General features: G+C 36.3%; 1 protein-coding gene across 5 annotated transcripts in view; it reads right to left on the bottom strand.

Moving 5' to 3' along the window:
- Positions 1 to 23,658, bottom strand: part of MEIS1 (Meis homeobox 1) — a 180,601-nt gene that overhangs the window by 117,819 nt on the left and 39,124 nt on the right. For 3 of the 5 annotated variants that reach the window (XM_081314018.1, XM_081314016.1, XM_081314019.1), the window contains exon 7: positions 20,246 to 20,360. In XM_081314018.1, coding sequence (XP_081170144.1) covers positions 20,246 to 20,360 — 115 coding nt within the window. The remainder of the gene's footprint in view (positions 1 to 20,245; positions 20,361 to 23,658) is intronic. The other 2 variants (XM_081314017.1, XM_081314020.1) reach the window with 1 other exon arrangement.

Below are 23,658 nucleotides of genomic sequence, written 5' to 3'. Positions count from 1 at the left end.
ACCACAAACCAACATGGACACTCCGTGGAGTAATGAAGGGATCTTGTGATAGGTCACTTGTTGCAAAGCAGCAACATAAAAACAAAAAGTATCTGATGAATAACTTTTTTCCCCTTAAAGATTAAAAAATCTTCTATAATTTGTTAATCATCCTATAACCAGGGCTTTTTTTCTCATAGAACGCTCAGAACGGCGTTCTGGCACCTTTTTTTGCAAAAAAACCCCAAAACCTCCCTCTATTGGCTTTCGAAAGCCTATTGGAGGGGTAAATCTTGGCTCTTTTTTATGACTCGTGGACTTCAACTCCTAGAAATCCTGAGCCAGCCATGCTGAGGGGAAAGAGAGAGGTTTCCAAGCTGAGCCAGGCTGGCTCAGGAATTCTGGGAGTTGAAGTCCTTGAGTCATAAAAGAGCCTGCACTAGAGGACATTAAAATTATTTATAGGATTACTTCTTTAGGAACTAAACCTTTAGAATCTAAAACAGCTAATTCAAAAAAGCCAACAGGAAAGAACCTCACATTTTTCATCTGCTTCTGTCTTTTGGAAGGTAAAATTAGATAACAAAATAATCTACTTCCTATGTTAATATCTCTGCAATGAAATCAATAAAGGTAACAGGAGAGAAATGAGAAACATTTTTCTCAATGTAGTATGTCTAATTTAACTGATGCTAGAAGATGGTAGAGGACAGGAAGGCCTGGAGGAATGTTGTCCATAGGGTCGCGATGGGTTGGATGCGACTTCGCAGCTAACAACAACAAGAAAACAAATAGTATCTTTTGTACACTCTTGAAAACTATTTTGAATCTATAACCATCTATTACAACTAAACCATTTTAAATTAAACAATTCTTAAGAATGAAATATTCTTAATTTGGATTTTACTTTTACTGTTGTGTGTTTTGAAAAATAATTATTTAGAATCTAGTTATGTTGCACTTCAGTCTTTAAATAATTAACCTAATATATACATAACAATATATGATGTTTTCCATGGTGAGCTTAACATCAATAACAACATTTATTAAAAAGGCTAAAATAATTTCTGGTGGTATTATCTGTACATTAAACTTTTGTTTAGTCACAATCTTTCAAAAGATGTTACATATGTGCATAAGTGTAGTCAGTAGCATATGCCTTTTTAAAAATATCAAGCATGCAAAGAAACAAAAATAAGTCCAAAATATCTGTATTACATCCAGAAATGCCAACTTTGCAACCAATATTTCTCATCCATAACTATGGCACCCTAAGGATACCTGCATACATGCAAATGCTTCTCTGGGATCAGTAACGCAGCAGGGATTGCTTTTTCCTTCCACTAACAGATTGCTGGGAAATACCAAACATGGCCTTGAGAATTCCAATGTTTGTTACAAATTTTTCTGGATGTGGTTGGAAAGAGGCTGTTTGGCGCCGGAGACCACTGCCACGAGAAACACAGCTCTGAGTCGGGGTTCGGAGCAGCTCCGGGTAGGAGCTCAGCACGGACCACGGCATGGCAACTGCGGAGAGGGGAATCCCCACCGTGGCTGTGGGGAGGGGAATCCCCACGGCATGTGGCTCTGAGCCACAGGGGCAGGGGTGCAAACGACCGGCGGCGACGCCGTAGCAAGACACCGGCATCGCTCCCAGTGACAGCACCTCTGAGTTCCGGTACCTTTTTTTTTTTTTTTAAGAAAAAAAGCACTGCCTATAACTAATGCTCAACATAAATAAAATCACACAATCTGAATTAAGAACACAATTTAAAATGAATCAAATAAATTCAGTGATCAATATACCAAAGACTAAGCAGAAAATCAAAGAACATCACATAGCTAGAACTACTATAAACCAAACATAGCAATAAAAATAGGACAGAGCTAAAAGGCCAGAGAAGATAAAAGCTCTCTTGAAGTGGAAACTGTTACAATTTATAGAGGTTGTCCTTGCAATTTAGAAAGATTACTAAGGGATCCTCCATGTGCAGCAAAAAACATTGCTACAGAAATCACTTTTTAACATATAAGAGGCCAAGGTAAGGCGTATCATCTCCATAAAGTCTAAATATGCAACTCTGCACCTCCTTTCTTCCTCTGTCCTAGTAAAATATGAATAAGGTTTAATTTCTCAATTGCTTTTACACTGCCAGATCAGACACAACTTAGGATAATTTCTGGATTGTGTGGCCCCACCCACAAAAAAAACCCTATCCTAGGCTCAATATTTTTTAGTCTTCCATAGAATAAATTTTAATATGTGTGTGTGTGTGTGTGTGTGTGTGTGTGTGTGTGAGAGAGAGAGAGAGAGAGAGAGAGAGAGAGAGAGAGAGAGAGAGAGAAAGAGAAAGAGAGAGGGGTGTGTGTGAGAGAGAGAGGTGGGGTGAGAGAGAGAGAGAGAGAGAAACTGCCTCCCATTCAAAAGTGTAGCCTACTGCTCTGCTTGAAATGGAGGGACATATGTAAAAATTTGAATCTTGATTCCACTATAAATAGATTCTATATCTGAAACAGGAATAACTGGAATTGTTTCATAATGCCACCTTAACTTTTCTACTATAAACCTACCTGGCTGCTTTTTTTTTTCCTCCTTGAAGACTTTTTTGTGTTTTGCCTTGCCAGGTAAGGGAAACCTCATAATATGCCAAATAACCTCTAACAATTAAGTCCAATCCAGTTCAAAAAGTTAGCATTTAGTTTTTTAAAAAAACAACAAATGCAGGCTGAATTAAACATGTAAATTAGATTCAGCAACTTTTAAAATATGCACAAACCATGACATGTGGTAATAAAATGGAGTGTAAGGAATACAACTCCATTCAAGTCAGTTTCAGTTTGACCATATGGCCTAGGGCCTAGGAAGTTATACATGACTGACATTCACTTTTTTGCTTACTTTCTCTGCATCCAATCTAAACAACTCTCAATTAACTATCAATTAATACTTTGTACTTTTATTAGCTTTTGTATTAACAAAATCTATAATGCTGTAATAATTTTTCAGGAATACTTTTATATCTGTTAACTATAGAATGAATATCTATCTATAAATGAATGAAAGAATGAATGAAAATGAACACACATGTATATACACTATATACACACCCATATACACAGAATATATCTACATATACACATACATATATACTAGAGTGGGTGAAGATATAGCACGATGGGAATACAGTCTTTAATACTGAATACAGAGACCCCCCCCCAAACAGGGATGGAAATAGTATCCATAAAATAAATCAATAAAAACACAATATATCATACAATGTTAGAAACAGTATAATGAAGGAAGGTTGGAAAAAAATAATCTAATGCTGTTGAAATTATCCATATGACCCTCTAGAGGGGAAAAAATATCCCTCAGTAAACTTTCCCATAGGCAGATACACAGAAAAACTGGTATTTTGTGTCATTCAACACATACACTGCAATTTGGCTTCAATACAACTGTGACTGATAATAATGGAGTTTATTTTAAAGTCAGACTACATCTTAATGAGACTAATTTTGTAAGAGAGAGATGAATGTTGGGAAAGGAAGGGTTAACATAGCAGTGAAATTATGTGCACAAGACAGACTAAGCAAATAAATGTGTGATTAAATCTGAAGGGAAGAAAAATATCATCTCAGATGCTACAAATGTAAATATAAACTGAATAGAAATGCTGCAGTAAATAACTATACACAAAAAATTGTGATGAAGATCAAGGACAACACAGGCACCCCAAAGTGATCAATGCCTTCTCAGGACATGAGGACCTTAATTAATGCCCTGTACCAAAAATGATGGCTAAACAAAAAGACATCTTAGTCTCACAGACTCCATCAGTCAACAAAAAGCCCACATCTCATTTTATGCACAACTGCTATAGAAAGGTAAAAGAGAAATTATTTTAGGGTTGCAATGGATAAACTCCTTTGAGGCCAGCTCAAGTACTAGTGACTACATGGAGACATGCATGTAGTTTTCTTTGGCAGCAATATGGAAATAGTTTGTCATCACCTTGCTTTCTGGGATTTTTTTCCCAACTTCCCAATCTACACTATAGCCCTGGGATTCTCTGGAGGTCTTTCATCCAAGTGCTAAGCAAGTTTGACCATGCTTAACTTTTAAGGGTCAGCCAAGGTCAGCTCTACACTTAACTTGTATAGACCTTGTCCAGTCACTTTGACAAAATACAGTTCAGCCATAAAGTACATTGCTAAATGAAGTACAGGTTTGAATTATCCCTTGTTTTCTTGTGTTCAAAACAACATACATGCCAGAAGCATGATAAAATCAAAATGGCCAGAAGATTGATTGGGATTTACTTATAAACTAAATGAGATAGAGTAAAGAAGTAACGGTTGCCAGTTTCCAATGGTTTCACAAAAGCAGGAATAAAAGTGTTCTTCTATCTCTAAATTAAATTGTTAGAACACTTGATTTATGCTATGCCAGAAGTAGATAAAAAATACTATGGGAAAATCAACCCATCAGGGTATGGCTCACGAGGTAAAACAGGAATTTAACACTTAGCTTTTGAATCAAATTTTTAATGTTACTCTACAGTCTGGGTCTGTTATGCATGTAGTTCCAGAAACTGAACTGATAAAATAAAATCCTGATAAAATATATAATCCAGTCTGAAACAAAGCTACATTGGATAAGGTTAGAACAAAAAAGCCAATTTTTATAAACATGCCAGGTTTTACTAAGTAAAAAAGGTGGGGAGTGAAGGGAATATAAACATAAAATGAATATTTATATTTATGAAATCATCCTCTCACATTTTGTAATTACTTTTCCTGTATCACATTTCAGCGCAGAATTGGCACCTTCTAGCCTTTACATGTACAAAGAAATGTACTATACTTGGACGTTTCTTCACAGAGACATATTTTTGGTTAACACTCACTCCTCTAAAGGGTCCCTGGAGGTCTGTGAGTTTGTTTTCTTGCAGATGTTTCATTATCCAAACCCAAACATTATCAATGCTGATAATGTTACTTAGTCTGGGTAATGAAACGTCTGCAAGAAAACAACCAAGCTCAGAGAGCACCAAGGACCCCTCATTTCAACCCTGAGCTACAAATATTCTCCTTTATTGGTAATATTCCTTTGTTTCAACATGTGAGGTATTATCCTTATTGTGATTTAGTTGTTTTTTTTTAATGAAAAGCTTCCCAGGTTAAAATTCCACAAGATTTTCCCTGGAAAAATTAAGGATCTGAATGATACTCTGGTGCAATAGGATTCCAGGATTCATTCACAGAACTCTCTGACTCGGGTCTACTCTTTATCTTCTCTAAGTTAACGTTAGCCAATCATCTCATAACAGAGAGGGCAGATCTCACTAGCCACATTGGCCTAGTTTCTCACTGAAAAATGACAAATTCTGCAAATGTTCTCTTGCTTGCATTTGCTAGCAGCTTGTGCACTTAGGCAAACCTTAAGTGCAGTCCAGTTACTAGTTTTATTACTCCAATATCTTAATTATGCTCATGTACACCTATTACGGTCTCTTCAGGTTTGAACATATTGAACATATTATACTTCTTCATAAATCCCAAGATAAAAGTAAACATTTATCTGGGCACCTGCCATACTTAAAAAAGAGGAAGACAGGGTAATGTTTTATTTACGATATATAATACCATAAAATAGGACAGGCCTCTTCCTGATTTTATTTTTGGATTGTAAATAATTTGCTCAGAAAGTTTGTGAAGAGAGGACAGGAATCCATGTTTGCAAAAGATATGAATGTCATAAAAAAGGAAATTCTTCTCTTTTTTTCCCACAGCCTAAATGAAGGTGAACTATGTAAATGATAGGACACCAACCAGCTGCTGTTTCCCACAGCAATGTGGTATTTATTTTCTGCTGGGAATAATTCTTTTTCCTTAAAACTATCATTTATAACCCTTATCAGTTCAACAGCAATCGAGTCATCAACTGCAATGCTATGTGGGGAAAAAAAACCAAGGTCAACAAGTACTTGCATTTTGTTTATCATTGCTGCAATTGTTACCCACGTTCAGTTGGATAATAAACAGGAAGATTGTCAAATGTTCTCAGCAAAGCAGGTGATCCAAAAGTTATCACAGAGAAAGAGAAGTGCTGCCAAGCAATCAAACAATTTTATTACAACCACTATGACTGGAGCACATTAATTTATGGCAGAACTCATCTGTCAAATCTAAAAAAGAACAGAATCAGACCATTCTCACTCCTGTTATTCCAAAGCTGAAATCTCCTTCAGTTGCCTGACCAGCATACCAAACTGTAATTGACATCATTAATTAATTTCTACATATAGCCATACTGCATAGTGAAATCACCCTTTGGTTTGACATAAAACAAACTGAATATTCAGAAGCAAAAATCAAACTTTTTGACTACAGTGAAAAAGCAGAGTATTACAGCTATGTATTACTCCTCCACCCAAGTTACTGGATATATTGTTTATTATGCACTGCTGTACTGATATTACACTTACATTTTATTTCTACGCCATGGGATTATTTAAAAAAAAGCATATAAAGTTCATTTATTCTCATACCTAAATTAATTCCCACATGAATTAAACTGAGAGATAAATGTACATTTTACCAGTAACTAATTTTTTAAGTGGTCATGTGTGTATTCAAACATTTTCCAGAGATATGGAAAGCTTTAGGGAAGAAGCTGGCCTCTCATATACATGTTTCTCAACGTAGTCCTGATTTTTTTCCTGTAGCAGCACAGGAAAACATGGGTATGTACTATAAGAATTCAGACTTTGTAGAATGAAAAATGAGCAGCTTGTGTGAATACACAGATTATCACTGAAAGAATCAGTTACAAACAAGCAGGACATCTTTCTTCTTCATGGCTTCTGTGCATGAGTCAGTTCAGCTTATTGGTTGAAGCACCAGACTAAAAACTAGGAGACTGTGAGTTCTAGTCCCGCCTTAGGCATAGAAGCCAGGCTAAGTGACTTTGGGCCAGTCACTCTATCTCAGCCCAACCATCTCACAGGGGAAAATAGGAGGAGGAATGTTGTGGGGAAAATAGGAGAAGGAAAGAATGTTATGAATGTTTGCTGCCTTGAGTTACTTATAAAGAAAGAGAGATAAAAAACTACCGTATTTTCCGGCCTATAAGACGACTTTTTAACCCATGAAAATCATCTCAAAAGTTGGTGGGTCGTCTTATACGCCCAGTCGTCTTATACGCCGGAAAATAGTACATAAATCAATCGAGCGCCCCCGTTCTTGCAAAGCAACTTCAAGCCTCCTTAGTCCAGTCCCCCCTCCAACGTGACTCTCCCTTCCCACCCCCAAGAGCCTCTCAGCCCCTTCCCCTCCCCCTTGCAAACGCCAGACCCCAGGAGCTCTTGAGTCTATTCCAAAGGGTGGGTGGAAGGAAAAGCCCCTTTTGGCTCCGGCTTGGCTGCAAGTCAGCGAGCCCGGGAAGGCACGCCCTCCCCTCTCACTGTGGAGGAAGCAGGGCAGGCTGGCGTCTGGCAGGAGCCAGCAGGGCAGTCCTGCGCATGCGCGCGCTCCCCGGCTCCTAAGGAGTCCTCGGGGAGCCATGGCAGGCGCCTCAAGCTCTTCCCTCTTGAGGCAGCATCGGCGGAGCCGTCCGGCGTCGGGCGGGAGCCGGCAGGGCAGTCCTGCACACGCGTGCGCTCCCCGGCTGCTAAGGAGTGCTCGCTGATTTTCCGGCGTATAAGACGAAAAATCTTGAAAATCATCTCAAAAGCTGGGGGGTCGTCTTATACGCCCAGTCGTCTTATACGCCGGAAAATGCGGTAATAAATAAATAATAAGTCATATACTGTAGTTTTCCATATAGTGGCAGACCAAGTGCTATGAAGAATAAGAAGAAAGACAGCATTGATCTCAAAAGGAGGCATCTACTCTGCCTCTGACAGGAGCTAGTACATCATAGTTCTCCAGAAATCAGGAATCAAAACGCCAGACAGGAAAGCAAAAATGAGGTAACAGATCTGGCTGAATAGTCAGTACGAAGGTCTTTTTCTCAGAAAATTAAAACAGCAAGGCACACGGAGCCCATAGTCTACTTGAGATGGACAGCCATATAAGCTTAACAAATGAATGAAAAGCTGATCAATACATAGGACAAGTCATTCAAAGAAATATAAGCTGGACATGACTACCATCAAGAAGACAGGTTTAAAAGTAAGCAACCAAACTGCATATGGGACTAAAATGGTTTCAAAACCAGAACTGAAAGAACAAAGCACTAGATGTGCAACTAAAGTCTGCTCAGGTTTTGCATGCAAAATGCTTTCTACAAGTGTGAAAAAAAGACTATGGCAAGTAGTTTTCTTTGTAAATAGAGTGGCTACTAAGAAAAGTCTCAAAGAGGAGGCTAGGCCTTCTGATTTCAGAGCTAATAAATGCAAATTAAAAGACCAACCGTAATGAACAATTGCCTGCTTCGGAAACACTTCCTGGCATAAAAGCAATAAGAATAAGGCTGAAACACTGCCACTACACTTATTTTCTCTCCTCTGAACTGGCAAGAGGGAATGAAACAGTAACATCACATGTATAACGATGGTGTATGCTTGGCTCATGCTGAAGGTGTGAATCTTCCTCAATGGAAAGATACAATACATTTTCCGGGACATAGGCAGAAGAGTAGGACACCAGGAGTGCTTTACCCATCCAGTGTGATTGGGATGCAAGGGTTCTGACTGGTAGAAAAATGTCAATTGCTTTTATGAGCAATGAAAGGGAGAGAAACACAGCGGTAAATAAAGGTATTATTTTCTAGGGAGTGAGTATAGAACATGTTCTGAAAGAACACAGATGTCTAGTGCTGGAATTATCCGTAGGGTGAAAGATTTGCCTGCCATGAAGCTACAGAGTATCCATCCACTCATGAGATGTGGCACCAGCAAGGTTCAGGCAATCAGTGAAATAGGGCCATGGGCTGTAGAATACTGCTGTAGAAATGTCAAATTTATAGAGCCTTGGTGGAGCAGTGGGCTAATGCCTCCTTAAGTAACACCAGCTGCCTGCAATTAGTGCAGGTTCGCATCCCACCAGGCTCAAGGTTGACTCAGCCTTCCATCCTTCCGAGGTAGGTAAAATGAGGACCCAGATTGTTGGGGGCAATAAGCTGACTTTGTAATAATGCCGCTTGGGGGGGGGGCGAAAGCCCTAATAAGCAGGCATATACATAGAATGAAGGCTACTGCTAAGCTTGTAAGCCGCCCTGAGTCTTCGGAGAAGGGCGGGATATAAATGGAATTAAAATAAAATAAATAAATAAAATAAAATAAAATAAATGACATCCAGGCTGTGTAATTCCAAAAGAACTCTTTCAGAACCTTTGAAAACAGTGAATAATTGGAAACAATCGTTATCTTATTGACATGCAATGGTACCAACATGCATTCCCATCTCCCTGTTAATGAAGAAGTTATAGCCCTTGATGGTCAATGAAGGATTGCCATAAAAAAGGCATGATTGCAGTAACTCTCACCGAGGAGCTATACTTTTTTTAAAAAACACTTGACACAGTGATAAGGTAATCCCTCAGATTTAGAATGAATGAACACGACCATCCTTTTTTGTAGCAGGAAATACTGGGCTAAAACCTCTGATTGTGGACTAAATAAACACTTGTTCTACTAGATCTTTCAGAGCAGGGGCTCTTCAAATTTGGCCCTTTTATGACTTGTGGCTGAGGAATTCTGGGAGTTGAAGTCCACAAGTCATAAAAGGGCCAAGTTTGAAGAGCCCTGTTTTAGAGCTTGTTCCAAAGTATAGCAAAGTAAGACAATAAAGAATGAAGCCAGAAGATAGTAGAGGTAAAATCCAGCCACCTATCCCATCAGAAAGATTGTGATCACTCTTGAGTTTGATGTTATCACTTCCCAAACAAAAAAGTAAAATGAAAAATGACAAGGGAATGTGTAAGTGAAAAAGGCACACCGTTGGCTAACACCTAGATTTTTTCCCCCTTTTAATTGGGGCATTATTTTACAGAACAGAAGGGATTCCTGTAATTTAGAGAGGCCTAGGTTGTATCTAAATTGGGAGAATGGCTTACTGGATGAGGGAAGCCATAGGACAAAGGCTGATTCAGTTGGAACGATTGTCAATACAGCACCATCCTGATTCTATCTATAGTATTCTTCCATTTTTAGACTCTAAAGTATTGTCTGCCTTTGTGCTCAACAGTTATCCTGGGGCAAGTCTGTTGATCTTAATCAGGCATATTTCCTATGGCAGCCTGCTTTTCTAGGCAGTCTTGCATTCTTTTTCTTAAGTGTATGAAGTTATCTTTTTTTAATCTTGTCACATGTATGTAAACAAGGAGGTGAGGTTTTTCCCCCCTAATGATTTGCTGATAAACAGCAAAATACACTTCATGTTCTAATATGCAGAGGGAGGGAGGTAGCTCCATATTTCTTGCAGTCTCTATATACAGATGCTGAGTGTTGTTTGGGCAAAACCTATTCTAAGATGCCAAAAAGCCATTTAATTCTGTAATCTTCCTCTTGAACTCAACACACATTCTCATTACACTTTAAACATAAATAGCCTGGAGATGGCTTTTTGCCAAGCATCCTTTGGTAATTTAAAGAGAAGAGAATGGGCTTTACAATTTGGGTAACAAAATAGCTTCAGGTGGATATAAGAATGGGGAACTGATCGTTTTATGCCAATGTGCAAAAGAAAGAGGACTGTTCCATGTCATGTTCAGTCCAAATAAGGTTTGTGTTCCCAGAATGGGAAACCATAATATCTGGATTGAGATACCAAGGCTTTTTGAAAGAGGAACAGAGAAGATAATTGTGTTATGAGCTCTTAAAGATGACAGATTCCTAAAAATAAAACCCTCAGTTTCAAGGAATTAAGAGTAGCATCAACATGAAGTACTCATACCTTTACCTTTGAAAGCCAAAGGTTTTCTGATCTCACTGTCAGAGACTAAGTCCAACAATTAATATTCCTCATGAGTGTTCTGTGGGAAAGAGTAAACACTTTGGGGAAAGAGGTTTCCTACTAAGGGTCCACTAGACAAAACTAGACAAAACTAAACAGGTGATTCATGGTAACATCTCATCATACAAAACCATAAAAGAGTAAAAATGTTATTCTGTCTTTACCAGGATATCTGCATAGGCAGACTCAGAACAACATCTCTTTATTAGATTTTGCTGGAGGAAGAACAGCCGATCCTGATTCCACTGGGTGTAATGGGACTGAAAATTCAATTAACAGCAAAGTGACAGGGAGGGCATCCAGAGGGGTTAGTATTGATGCTGGAATGGCTTCAACAAGACTTATTCTCTTTGGCTTATTTGGTAAATATTTGGCAATGAGGGCAGGTTTCTATATTCTGAATTATACTCTGAATTAAATAAACAGAATGGCTGTCAATCAGTGACACCTTACTATCTTATTTAGAGGACTTTTGAATGGCATTCTAATTTCCAAGGACTGCGCAGCAGAACCAAGAGCCATAACTTTAAATACAGTTTTACAAATACAGATGGAAAAATAAAAATAAAGTACAAAGACAGAAGAATATAAGAAAAACATGAAAAACATCTTCTGCTCTCAAATAAAGTAAAGAACAAAGATCAAATTTTATCATTACTACAGCAATCATTAAAAAAAAGAAAGAAACTGACATTTCCAGTCCCAACCCAATCTTCCATTCATTTAGCAATGTTACTGGGGTATAATTTCCATGATCCTTGAGCACAGGCCATGCTTGTTGGCCTTCTGTATGAGTCAAAAAGGTTCAATATCTGAAATTGTCAATGACAGTTCAGGTAATATGAACTCCCAAGCTTCCTCCTTCTGTTATATATTCAAGATGGACAGTATTTAACATTTATTTGTTATGTATATGTAAGGGTGTGGGTCTATACATATGTTGTATGTAGTATGTTTAGGTGTATGTATGTGTTTCACTTTGAGAGCGGGCAACTAAATTGTGCCCACAGTTAAAAGAAAATGACAATAAAGGTTATCTTATCTTATCTTATTGTTTCTGGTCAATCACTTTTTGAAAATAAATGTTGATCACAATAACATATTCAGTGGTAGCTACATAGGTAAGTCAAAGGTTATTGCAACTTATTCCAATTAATTATTTGAATGTCCTACTAACTTCTGAGAGATTTATGCATAAATAATTGAAAAGTGTTTTTTTTCCTGCTGTTTACAATGTTGGGAGGAGGGAATGTTTACTTTGTTTTCAATTCTAGAAACTTATTCTGATCCCCCATGAGATTTTAGCAATATTGGCATACTGATTTTTTTTTTTTAAATGTAACCAGTCACCTGAAAAATCAGAAGAAGACATAATGCATTTAACGATCATTTTTCACATATCCACCTTAGTTACTTATATACCTGAGAGGAACGGAAAAGAAGGGGAAAGGAGAAGAGGGACAGGATGTTAGCAAAAACTGTCTGTTGTATTTAACTCCCACTATTTCTCCAAATAGCTTGAGGGTATGTATACAGTCAGCTCTGCCCCATTTTATCCTCCTAGATACTCTTTTATGTGGGTGACTCTTTAAGAAATTTGCAATAGCTTCAAGGTCAGTAAAGTCAAATATTCACTCAACTTCCCAATTCAGAAAGTAGGCTACACTTAAGGAATATCCTAAATGTATTCCTCTGTGTGTGTGTGCGCGTGCATGCATGAATTACAGAGAGCGCCCGAAGAATACAAATATCTCTGGTCAGAATTACTGTTTTTCCCTCCTCAATAATGTATGACCGTTTGATTATCAGTTCTTCCCTACAGGTAATTCATCTGATTGATCTAATCCAGATCTTTTTTTCTTATACTGAAGTTCTTCCTATCACAACCACATTTATTTACAGGTAGTCCTTCTTTAGTAATCACAATTGGGAGTGGCAATTCAGTCATTAAGCAAAGTGAAACTGCAACCATGCTTATGTTCTTAGGACAGGTTTCATTTGCTTTACAGACCTGCAAGGGTCATAAATGCAGGTATTGGTTGCAAAGTTACTTTTCAATACCATCATAACTGTGAACAGTTATTTTGGTGTATGAGGCAATCACTAAATGAGGACTTCCTGCATTTATTGTTTCTTTTTAGATCATACAGAGTTTGTCTTTTTCTTTCTGGAAAAAGTTCTTTAGCAATCCTGATAAGCTATATGACATAATAGAAGAAAGGTGAAGTTTTATTTTGAGATTCTGAGTTCAGTTATAATGGTGTGCCAATCAAACAAATGAAATAAATAATTGAATAAAGAGGAACAAAATTGGCGAGTATTTAGTATTATACATTTGAAAAGGTTAACAGAAGCCATTCTGAAGTATGAGGAAAGGACTTTATTTCTAAATGTGAATAATAATGATATCCCTGTGGCAAATTAGATACTGGAAACACACCCTAAAATAATTCATGTTGATTATTTAGTTTAATTCTAAACAAATAGATATGACAATATACAGCATACCATACATAATATGTAAGCATCTAGGGCGTAAAATCACAAAGAAATATAGCAGTTGATTAATTATACATTAAAAGTGGTAAGTGATTTTAATAGGGTTAAAAATACAATTTTCAATTGCTCTTTCACAAACAATAACCCTCTTTTATAGCCTAATTTTGAAAAGCAATGAAATTTGGGGAGAAATGTTACCAATCAAACTTAATTTTTTCCAAGTATCTTACGAATACAAAATAAAATACAGATAGTGCATGAAATTGTTTCCTTTCCAAAACATACCCCCCACTCCAATACTTCTGGAGGGTTTCATAAACAGGGAAAATAAAAAAATTAACACATCAGAACTCCCTGTTCTTTAGAAGGACTTCTCTGGACAACTTAGGCTGAGTTGAATTTCCATCTAAACCCAAAGATATGTTTTAAAGACAGAAGTCTATTTAGAAATAAAATCCCAAGCTAAGGTAGTTGTTGGAAGCAACTGGCATTACACAACATATTCATAATCAGAAAGCCAACCAACCCCTTCCTGATGGATGCCTTGTCTTTTTCAATTGAGGGTCACATCTAGTCAAGCCAGTAGTATGATAATGGCATCAGGAAAGGTCAGTCAAAGACAAGCTGTAGCTCCCTCTCTGGCTGACCTTCGGAGCTTGTGACAAATTGCTATCAGTCAATGTCAGCTAATGACAGCAGCTCTTTGGCTAATCAATTGTTCTAGAAATGATCAAGAAAACTACTCACAGGAAAGCTCATTTTCACATCAATGCCTATGAAGTATGAAACACTCATATATATTTTTTTAGTTTTTAATAAGCTCATAAGTAAAGCAGTTACTTGGTAACAGAGGTCACCTTATTGAAAAGACAGTACCTTTGTCTGCCTTTTACATATCTTTTTATTACCATACTACAGTAAAAATATGCATGCTATTACAGTGCCAGAGGGCTACATAATAAAGTAGGTAACACATCATACATTTTGAAATAAATATAACTATTTCTAAAGGATCTCTGGATACAGGTTACTGATCTTTCCAAATAGTCCAACTATTAAGCAATAGTTTTATTAAAGAGATATCCAACTCTTTACTCTAGAAGTCAATTTGTGCAGATGCTTACTGGTATATCACTGTTCATATTTTAGTTTAAGGGTCTGTTATTTTTATTAGCTTGGTGGGAAACATATGTTCAAATTTGAAGAAGTGATAATTGAAAATTGCAGTCATGACTTTTAACTTTTTCTTTGAAATCATACTTTTTTTTATCTTACAATACAAAGCTGCTTGGTTTGGATTCTATACTACATACAATAATATCCTCTACAATATTCCCTATCTATAGTTGATAATTCCCTGACAATCTAGGCTCAACTTAAGGAAGTCCTTCCTATATTACTCATATGAACACACTGAACAAAACTTATTTTTAGCCATCATTCTAAAGACCTATACTTTTAATTTGCATTTACACATTATATAATTACGTGAATAATAATCATGTTTTGATGTACTCTAAGGACTTGACAACTGTAGCCAACTGAAGAGTAGGAAGTCAAAATGCATTTTAGGGCATCACATTACAGGAGTCTCTTGAGAAACAGATGTGTGGGAACAAATGCATATCATTCAAACTCTTGAATTTACAGAGTAGGAGAGCAACATGGAAGGACTTTAAATGCAAGTTTTATCTATATATTTAAATCTTAACTTTAAAATGTTACCTTAAAAATAAAAACAATCTTTAGTGAAAATTACAGAATGATGGCAGTTTCAGATTACATATTAAATAGTGAACTGCAATGGCGTTGCTCAAATGAAAATATTTCAACCACTCTCAAGTTGTCCATATAGGAACAAACTAAAAGAGTGAGGGAACACTTAAGCTGTGCCATAATTGGAAGTATGTGAAAAATGAAGTGTCAGTTCAGTCAATAAAGGGCAAAGGTCAAGGGGAACTGCCGCCCAAACTCTGTGCAAAATGTGCTCATTAAGACATCCAATCAGAGAGCTCTTTCCCACCTATCCCATTAGTCATCAGATATCTGACTGCTTCAGATGCCTAGGTCTGTGCTGTTATTACTTTTCTTCTTCATGTAAAAAGGCAAGCTGATGTATAAATCGTTGCTCAGTCATCTGGAACATAACATGTGCCCCCCCTCTTCCCATTTCATCCAGCTCTGTCTGCGAGCTTCGCAACCTTCAAACAACTGCCTTGAAATTCTCTTCAATAATAAATGGAATTGCCTTTTGCCAGTAGGTTGTCTGAACTCTTTTACAAAAGCCAAGAAAACACTGCCAGTACTGATACTTTTCTTCTAAGAAGAAACATTCATTTCCTTTTGCTTTAAAGAACAATTTTGCATATCAAGGTCTGAATCCGGGACACTAGTAGCCCAATGGGGGAAAAATGGGCATTAGACATAGAAAGCCAAGGCTTTGGAATATTTATTAAATTTATTTGCTGTCCATCTTGTTTCAAAGCGACTCTGAGTGTCTTACAACATTATATATGTAGAATATAAATAAATAGAAAATAATTTCAATGCCTAAATAAGAATTTGATCCATTAAACACAGGGATTTATTTCAGCTATATATTTAAGGCATGGCACTGAATTTGCACAGGGAACTTTCACTCAGTTGTATCTGAAACCAAGAAGCAAAACAAACAAGCTGAAACTCCTTGAAAACTTCCAAGTAGGTGAAAGAAGCAAGAAGAAATAGTATTCTCACTCATTCATTCAATGACCTTCGTTCATTTCGCTGGGATCTAAAAACCTGGCTCTTTGAGCTATCTGGTCTGGACTGAGGGGTTTTAATGTTTTTAAATTGTGATTTTAATTTTTTGGGGCTAGACTTAATTTAATTTTAATTTTATATTGTATTGTTTTTAAATTTTGCCTTGTAAACCGCCCTGAGTCCTTCGGGAGTAGGGCGGTATATAAACCGAATTAATAATAATAATAATAATAATAATAATAATAATAATAATAATAATAATAATAATAATAATAATAATAATAATAATAATAATAATTATTATTATTATTATTATTATTATTATTTTCCCCTACATAAGGACAGACCTAAAACAGCAACTAAACTAAATCAGGGATTCCCCTCTGTCTTGTGTCAGTTTCTTTGAATTGAACTCCATAAAGTAATTTCGGTGACATGTGCTGTAACTATCCCTCAAAAGCAATACTGCTCAAGTGAAGACAGATTTCCTAATGTGCAACATGTAAAGAGTTGCAACCTTAAGTAGAGTGCTCACAACAGTTTTTACTATTGCTCTATGTGTTTTGTCTTTGAGAAATTATATTAGGAAAAGTCTCTGGGCTGTTTTGGCCTTGAAACCTTTGTGGAGCTTTTATCTTGGATTTAAGCCTTGATGCCATCACAGATTATGTTCATTTAATTAACATAGCTTGTGAAGTTCATTCCTCAATACAAAACAAGGTCATCCAAAGATCTGAAAGGATAGGAGAAGATTTAAAGAGATTCATCTCTTCCAAAGCCAATTTCTACCTGTTTTTTTTTTAACACCTGTCTTTGAGGGGAAATTTTAAATTCAAAGATGGACGTTTATGTAGCCATATATCTCCTCCTTTCCTTCCCTCTGCATCTCCATGCCATACCTCATTCCATTATTCCATGCCACACCTCATTCCCTTCTGGATCCAAACCAGATTGCTAAAATTACACACTATCTCTTCCATCATCTTCTTCATCATCATCATCTCCAGCTTATTAAATGTTAAGATTACAAAATGCCAAACATTTTTTTTCTAAAACCAACCAGTATAATTTATGCATAAAGGAAAATGTTTCTTTCTTCATAGTGACTGGGCAAACAATGGAGCACTGCTCCACCATACAGCACAAAAAAGGCAGAAAGAATAATGCAGATTACTCCACAATCACTCTGTCAGCTCTTTTCCATAAAGTTTGCTTCCTACATGGTATTCTACCATAGCATCCATCATCACAATTAAGTTTGCCCAACCGTGTGTGATGGTTTTTTAAAATAATATTCTCATTTTTAAAAAATACTAGAGAATATTCAGACTTGGTTTGGAAAGCTAGACTTCTTTAACAAGGATTCTGCAGAGTTTCTGACTCTAATTCTATAGCTCATTACACCTTGCTCTTTATAGCATGCACCTTGTCACTGAATACCTTATTGAGATACCAGAAGTAGCCAAGAAAATAAAGAAGTGAGCGTGCATAGTATTATCCAATGTACAATATAATTAGAAGTATCACCAGGACAGAAGGATGAGCAAATACCACATAAATAACTAAAAAGTCATTCTGAGCATAGCAAAACCTTTGTCAATTATCTTCCCTCAGCCCAGCCTACATCAGAGAATTCTTGCTACAGAGATATTCTTCTATATTTCTCCTTTCACTGCAAGCCAAATGGGAGAATATACATGAAAAAATAATAAAGGGGCAGGGGAAAGCATTTAGAGTGAGTGAGTGAATTAACGAATGAATATAAAAATCCAAAGCCCCCACTGATAGGAACCACAAAAGCTCTCTTCCTCTTTCCCCCATGAAAGACACTGAAGCATACACACCTATTACATTGACTGCTAGTAGTGACAAATGGAATAAGGCTGCAGTCAGGAAAGTTATTCAAGGAAGAAAGTTTCGCAAATGAAACACATTTATCTGCACAAATGCAATCAGTATTTTTAAAATATATCTAAAAGAAAATCAATTCAGTTTAATTCTAGGGGTTCTTTTTGCAGGTACTCCAATGATCCATATTTATCTTCTTGATCAAATTAGATTCAAGAAACTTCAACTGTTAATGGCATGCCTATTCAGTTGAATATGATAGTAGGAAGGGAAACACTAATAAGAAAAACTAAAATAATAAAAAAAGTTGCTGGAGCTGCAGTATGCATTAGGGCAGGCATGTCAAACTGCCAGCCCACGGGCCGATGCGTCATGATGAAATCAAACCCACCCCATTGCCGCCAATGGGGAAGAATTCACATGACGTCACGAGTTTGACATGCCTGCATTAGGGCATCTGCATGAAACCAATTCAAGCAAGTGGGTGTCATACAAGTGTGCAAATGTGCAGAAAGAGTTACATATGGGGGGGTTGTATTATTACTTTGAATGGCCTCACTAAAAGCAGTATTATTCATACATTAAATCATTTAAGCATTTTTAGCATCAAAGGTGAGCACGGAGACTTTGTACTGCACTCTTAAAGAAGAGCTCACTTCATAAAGATAAATTATGTAACAAGAAATTTAATGTTACAACTGGGTTCAATATGGAAAATGTGCCAATTTTGCAACAATACATACTGCATATGAAGAAATACTTGAAAGAAAAAAGGCCCCTTAAATTTATGTTGCATATCATTTTCCAGTAAAGTCAGAGATAAGGGGGTTGGTTACCCGTTTCTGCTTCAACTCTTCAACAATTTGCCCATTCTGGGGCCCCGTAATTACTAGGCTTCAGTTATGATTAAGTCAGCAACTTTTTAAAAATAAAATAAAAAATGAATACTTAAAATTCCATATAAAGATATATGGCCTGAAAAGATATAGTCTTGCATTTGGATAAAAAATAGAACACTATCTCAGTTTAAAAACTATTTTTATTGAACATTAAACTTTGCTATTGTAGTACATCTTTCCAATTTTTTTAAACAGCTAAATCATTGGTAGTCCAACGATGAATGAAACAAGAACATAAAACTATATTTTAAAATATATGGGCATTGTAGATTTAGAACCTTTTTCAGTAACAGAAGCACGTAATTATCATGAAATCAATTGCAGTTGGACTTTGCATAAATAAAAAAATGTATTTGGCTGTGTGTTTTTTTTTCAAAAAAATAACTAATTATGCATAGGACATACTACATCAAATAACAAGCAAAGAACCATCTCTTTCTCCTTCAATAAACCATTAGTTTGGCTCTGGAACAAAGTAATTGGCATTTTTGTAAAATGGGCAGAACATGGGTAGGGCCAAGAACCATATAATTTTAAGATTTCTCCATTTAGATTTTTTAGATTAAAAAATTCCACTCTTTCTTTTCTCCCTACTGGATCCTTTCTATCAATTACTAAGATACAGAAACAAAAATGGTGGATTCCTTTCCAGTCTGAACTGGGATCTGAATGGAACAACCATAGAGAAAATACAGTTTGTTATTTTTCCTCCCTAATCAAAGTAAAACATTGATTGAGGTGGAGAGACATAGGAAAAAGAAAAGGGTAGGTGTAGAAAGATGAGCCTAAATAGAAAAGGAAAGCAGATTCCATTTTGGAAGTCTGAATTATTATACCATTGTGGTTGACTATGTTTTGTAATTTAAAAGAAACCTATGCTGGGAATGTAATATACTTGTACATTATCTGCATCTTGTATGATAGCCCTCTTGTAATTTACTATCCATATAACTGAAAAGAAAACCTGTGTTCCAGAGATATCCAGGAACCAGATACAGAGATTCTTGCATTACCAATCAAAAGACATTCAGAGCTACATATTTCATTTTTATCTCCTTATTAGAGATAGAGAAAGGCTGGTGGCCCCTTCCCTTAAAAAAAAAAGATTTGCACAATAAAAAACCCATCTCAAAACAACCCTGGTGGTGAAGGTCAGGTTGAACAGACTATCAAGGACAGGCATTTATCCCTAGGACTTATTACATGTTTCCATATCAGATTCAAATTCCATTACAAAAATTATTTCTAAAACAGTGAAGCTATTGTGCTAGAGGCTGGAACCCTCAAAACACCAAGATTCAGCATAAAGTTCCTACCTTGTTCACTGCTGTTGTCCCCACTGTGTGATGTGTGCCCCCCACTTGAGGGCCCTGGCGTTCCTCCTGACCGTGTTGATGCTGTGTCATCATGGTCTCTATTCCAAGAAGGCTGCTAGATGGAAATTAAACAGATTATTAAAGAACAAGTGATATCTTCCATAGCACAGGAAAAAAAAACAATAGACAACCTTGATAAGTTTCTGAAGATGACCAAAATAAAAATTAAAAGCATATTAACATATGTTAAAAGTACAACCTAAAAATATTATACTGTATTTTATAGTGTTGCCTATTTCAAAGAGAAATTACCTTATTGAGGAAGGAGAAATTTGCACATAATAGTTTGTATAATGCAATCTCATACAGCAAACACAGGAAAACGTAAAACTATAATTTGGAATCAGGTTCAGCATACTTAACATTATGTGTCAGATGTCTGCTGCATGGTGTATGGGTAATAGGGCCAAGCTTTAGAATAAAAAGTAAATTAGAACAACAATGTCTTCATATGGATTGTATATATTCAGTTCCATGTAGAACATTTTTGTAGTGCTGAACAGAAAACAGATGTTCGTTCTTATCACTGAGCACATTAAAAATGACATTCAGATAGGAAAAAATTCGCTGTGGAATAAATTCTTAAGGAAAATAATCATGGCAACAACCCTCCCATCTTCCTTTATCTCCAGAATTTATTTTAGTTAGCTTTTAGTACTAAGCTGTTAAAAATACCAGTAACTCACTGGACATCAGTATTCATAAGTAAGCAGTATATTGTGATATTGTCCACAGATAATTGGGAGATGGGGAAAATAAATAAACAAGTCAACCACTATATTTCTATCACAACCAGAACTATTTTAATGACCTTATGTTTAAATAATTATAATATACACTTTAGACCATCAAATCAAACAGAATTTAAATGGTAGAAACACATATGACAAGGCTATTCCTTTTTCCTATTTCCATGCACCAAATAGATAATAAAAATCTGCTTTTACACAATGGAAGAACTGAGATTAGGGTGAAACCAGTGTCCTGCATTCTTTGCTATTTGAGGTTTGTCAGTGACTTAGTCTGATAGTGAATATGGGTTAACAGAGAGGAAAAGTGTTTGGAGGAAAGGGTAATAAAGAAATTAAATAGAGCTTCATCTATCTTCACTTATGTATCTTTTTAACATAAACATAACATTTGCACTCCGTTATATATATCAAACAATGAATGCAAAGCCAAAAGTGAGTGCATCCCATCATGTCTAATTTGTCCCCAAAGCAAGCATCTTTAAGATATTCACAAACCTGCAATTCAGTCAATAAAATACAACTTTATTGTATATGTCAAAAGCACTATAAAATTTCTTTCTAACCAATTAAAATCCCCTTTTCCATTCTTTAAAAACTTGGTAGACATACACAGAGAGAGAGAGAGAAAGAGAGGCATATGTTATGGATAAATTGCATCCTCACAATTAAAGGCAAGGCCTGGGGAAAAAAAACCCCACATTTTATTTAATTCTTCTGTCACCCAAACTGTGAAAACCAAATTTGTTCATTGATCCAGTAATTGAAACACGGATGTGCAAATTCTAAAAAGGAATCCCCCCTCTGACAAACAAAATTGTTTGCAGCACACACCAGTGTAAGAATGCTGTGAGAGGAAATCTGAGACACATGCTCAGAATGCAAACAGTTAATGCATAAATTTCCAGTTTGTACAACTGCAGCTTTAAAAGGGGGACTTGTTTATTCAGAGCTTTGCAGAAAGAATGGTACAGCACCCAGGGGACAGACAATGCCAGGCACAAAGCCCTGGTGCCTCAACATGTAAAAGGAGGATGTTTTTCTATGTGCTACAAATCCCACTTGAAAATATAATTAGAAAGAGAAAATGGCAAACTATTGCATTAACTGTAATTGAAGAAAAGGCTAGCAAAGCATGTGGGGAGGTTGCAAGAACCCATGGGAGCTCCAGGATGCATCAGATCCTCAGAGTTACATCTCCAGGGTGCACTCATGCTATTTATGTTGCTCCCGACTACTATTGTTGACTAGTGATCTGACTTGTAATTAATAGAAAAGCCACAGATAACAAGGTAAAATATTGAACCACCCACCATAACCTTGGCAGAAGTGTTCATTAATATGATTAGAAGTATGACACTACCGCTATTCAAGGAAAAAGGTGGCTCAGAAATAAAGAATGATATGGCCCTGCTATATGCTGTGGATAGCCTGTCCTCCTTTTTTTGTGACAACAGACCTGAAATATTCACTATCTTTTAATGAGCTCCACTGATTTATTCAGCGCCATTTGGTTTACTCCCCCACTTCTCTACCGTGCGGAATGTAGATTAATTCAATGCTTAATTGTTTAGTAAATTCAATTTTCCCCATTCTATTCTGCATAGCTTTAGCTGAAGTTCTTAAATCTTCGGCAGTGAGCCCTGAGCCCCATGTTTCTAGATCTGTGCCTACCTTTTTTTTTCCAATCACCATTTTTCTTCCTCCACCACTTAATTCACCATGAAAAGATTTTCCTTGCTGGAAATTCTGATTCATAGCTATGATCTGTGAGGCATTCCGATTCATTGCATTTCCATTGTGTTGGGTCTTAGATGCCGGGCTCTTCTTTTCTCACAGCCACGGCCACATTATACAGCCACTCATGCAAGAAATGTTGGATTCCACCTCAGTTTATCAAAAAAAATTTGTGCATCCCTTGTGTTTACATTTCTGTATTCAGAGGCATCACTTAATATTTATGCCTAGTTGCACTCTGACTGAGTTTTTCTTTCTCTGTTTCAGACCTGTTGAAAACTAAGATGCTTCTAAAAGCAACACTGAAACTGCTGTTGTTTTCAAAAGAATCATTTTTTTAAAAAAAATCAGTGCTTTTCTACAGATCACTAACCTAAACTAGAAATTATTTCTGAGTCTGACTAAACAGTAGATAGTTAATTTTGAAAAGTTAAGAAAGATAAATCTGTTGAGTGAAAGCGATCTGGCCATAAAGAATACATCCAAAGTAACACGGCTCAGAAGTATCCATTTTCTGGTGCTTGTGCAACAGCAGTAAAATATCATACATTATTGCATTATTTGCAACACTGATGCAAATATACGGTATGCTTTTTGAATGAAGGTCATATTATAAGAGTCCCTTCTCATTCGTTAACCTACATTAGCATATCTTTGGAAAGGAAAATAAGCAAGAAATACTTTCACATAGGTTGTATTCTACCAACCTATGGGAAACTATATAGTCTGTGTTTACTATATTCTATCCTTCTGCAGAATGGAAGAACCAGGTTTTATTTATATTACACTTGAAAATAAATACTGGAAGTTTCAGTTTAATAGCTTGTGGTTTGTGGAAATATATTATTTATTTTAAAAAAGCACACA

This window comes from Vipera berus (genome assembly GCF_964194415.1).
Source record: "Vipera berus genome assembly, chromosome: 1".
Classification (NCBI taxonomy): domain Eukaryota; kingdom Metazoa; phylum Chordata; class Lepidosauria; order Squamata; family Viperidae; genus Vipera; species Vipera berus.
This window is presented reverse-complemented; position numbering and strand designations above follow the sequence as displayed.